Source organism: Eimeria mitis, genomic scaffold (assembly GCF_000499745.2).
Source record: "Eimeria mitis Houghton genomic scaffold, Emh_scaff2109, whole genome shotgun sequence".
Taxonomy (NCBI): domain Eukaryota; phylum Apicomplexa; class Conoidasida; order Eucoccidiorida; family Eimeriidae; genus Eimeria; species Eimeria mitis.
This window is the reverse complement of record NW_013570434.1, coordinates 4,026-5,425: the sequence shown is the minus strand read 5'-3', so window position 1 is coordinate 5,425 and position 1,400 is coordinate 4,026. Positions and strand designations below refer to the sequence as shown.

Here is a 1,400-nt window from a genome sequence, read left to right as displayed (position 1 = left end):
GCGCTAACTCATGTTACATCTGCCCCCCCATCAGCAAAAAGCGCACGTCCTCGTGCGCAGATGGTCATGTTGAACTTGATCGGTTGCTGCTGCTGCTGCCGCTGCTGCTGCCTCTGCTGTTCTCCTCCCCGGTGCCCGTTCCTGCGATGAAACAAGGGAAAACTGGTGAAAAGGGGTCCGATATGTAAGGATGTCGAGGGAGAGAGATGGGTGGGAGGAAGCAGCGTGTCATTCTCCTCATCTGACTCAAACGGCGAGTCATGATGCGGCGTCCGCCTCGTTGCTGCGACGGTGCCTCGGCACCACCTGAATAAGCTGGCCTGCAACCGAAACGTCAAATAGGAGCAACGGAAAGGCGAAAAGAGAGGAAAGGCCGGACGAAAGCAGCGAAACTGCTGCGATGCCGGCCCGACCAGGGCCACAGCTGGTGGCTAGCCGAAGTGGCGCCTGACGCCGCTCCCGGCGCTGCCGCTGGGCTAAAAGATGAAAGAAAGGCTGCTTTCGGGTGTCTGGATGCTTGATTCCAAGTCATCCAGCATCAATGCAGTTGCAAACCGCCCGTCCCGCTGCGGCGGGTCGCCGCCGACTGGGCGCCCGAGAAAGCCTCAACAAAGCCCCAAAGGTGGTGCCCAGCCCCACTGGGCAAAGGTACTACTGGTCGTCAGCGCCCTCCCGCGACCTAGCGCGTCGTGTGTAAGAGGGAAGATCCAAATATGGAGGCAACGTAGTTAGCCTCCGGGGGCATCGGGGGATTAAAATAGGATAATTTGCAGGGATCCGCCTAGGGATCCACTAACAGCGAGCCACCCATTACCCACTCCCGCAACCTGCCTGCATCCACACACTAGGTGTAGGCGATGCGAGGTCCAGGAGAGCACTTAGCTGTTCGGGGGGGATCGCATCCCGTAGTCGATCCTCCGAAACCCACTCGGGATCGCGTGTGCCCGGCCATTTGACGTAATATTCGCGTTTCCGATGGCCGCGGCGGGCGTTAACCCGCACTTCGAGAATCTCTGTCTCCTCGAGGCGGGGAAGCTCGCGGGGTCGTTGGTGCGGTTTCCTCGCTAGAGTGCGAGGAAACCGCGGAGATCCCCGAAGCTGTTTTAAGAAACCCACATTAATAGTGTGGTGACATCTCCACGTTGGGGGTAAATCGATAATATACGCCAAGGCGTTGACCGGAGAGCGGACCGCAAACGGTCCAACCCGTCGTGTGGCAAACTTTTTGGGTTGCTCGCCCTCCTGCGCGCTACGGAGGGCGTGCGAATCCACCAGAACCAAGTCGCCCGGGTTGAAGCTGACTGCGGAACGTCGTTTATCATAGTTTCTGGCTTGACCTTCCTGTGCTTTGCGCATGCATTCCCTCGCTGCTGCAAGCTGTGTGCCGAAGTCGGAAGCCG

General features: G+C 58.9%; 1 protein-coding gene across 1 annotated transcript in view; it reads right to left on the bottom strand.

The window, feature by feature from the left end:
* Positions 1 to 8: 8 nt before the first annotated feature.
* The window catches only part of EMH_0048750 (Retrotransposon nucleocapsid protein, related), a gene marked incomplete at both ends in the record, with an annotated part of 4,972 nt that continues 3,580 nt past the window's right edge, over positions 9 to 1,400 (bottom strand). Inside the window, 2 exons of the mRNA XM_013496445.1 lie at positions 9 to 141; positions 815 to 1,301. Coding sequence (XP_013351899.1) covers positions 9 to 141; positions 815 to 1,301 — 620 coding nt within the window. The remainder of the gene's footprint in view (positions 142 to 814; positions 1,302 to 1,400) is intronic.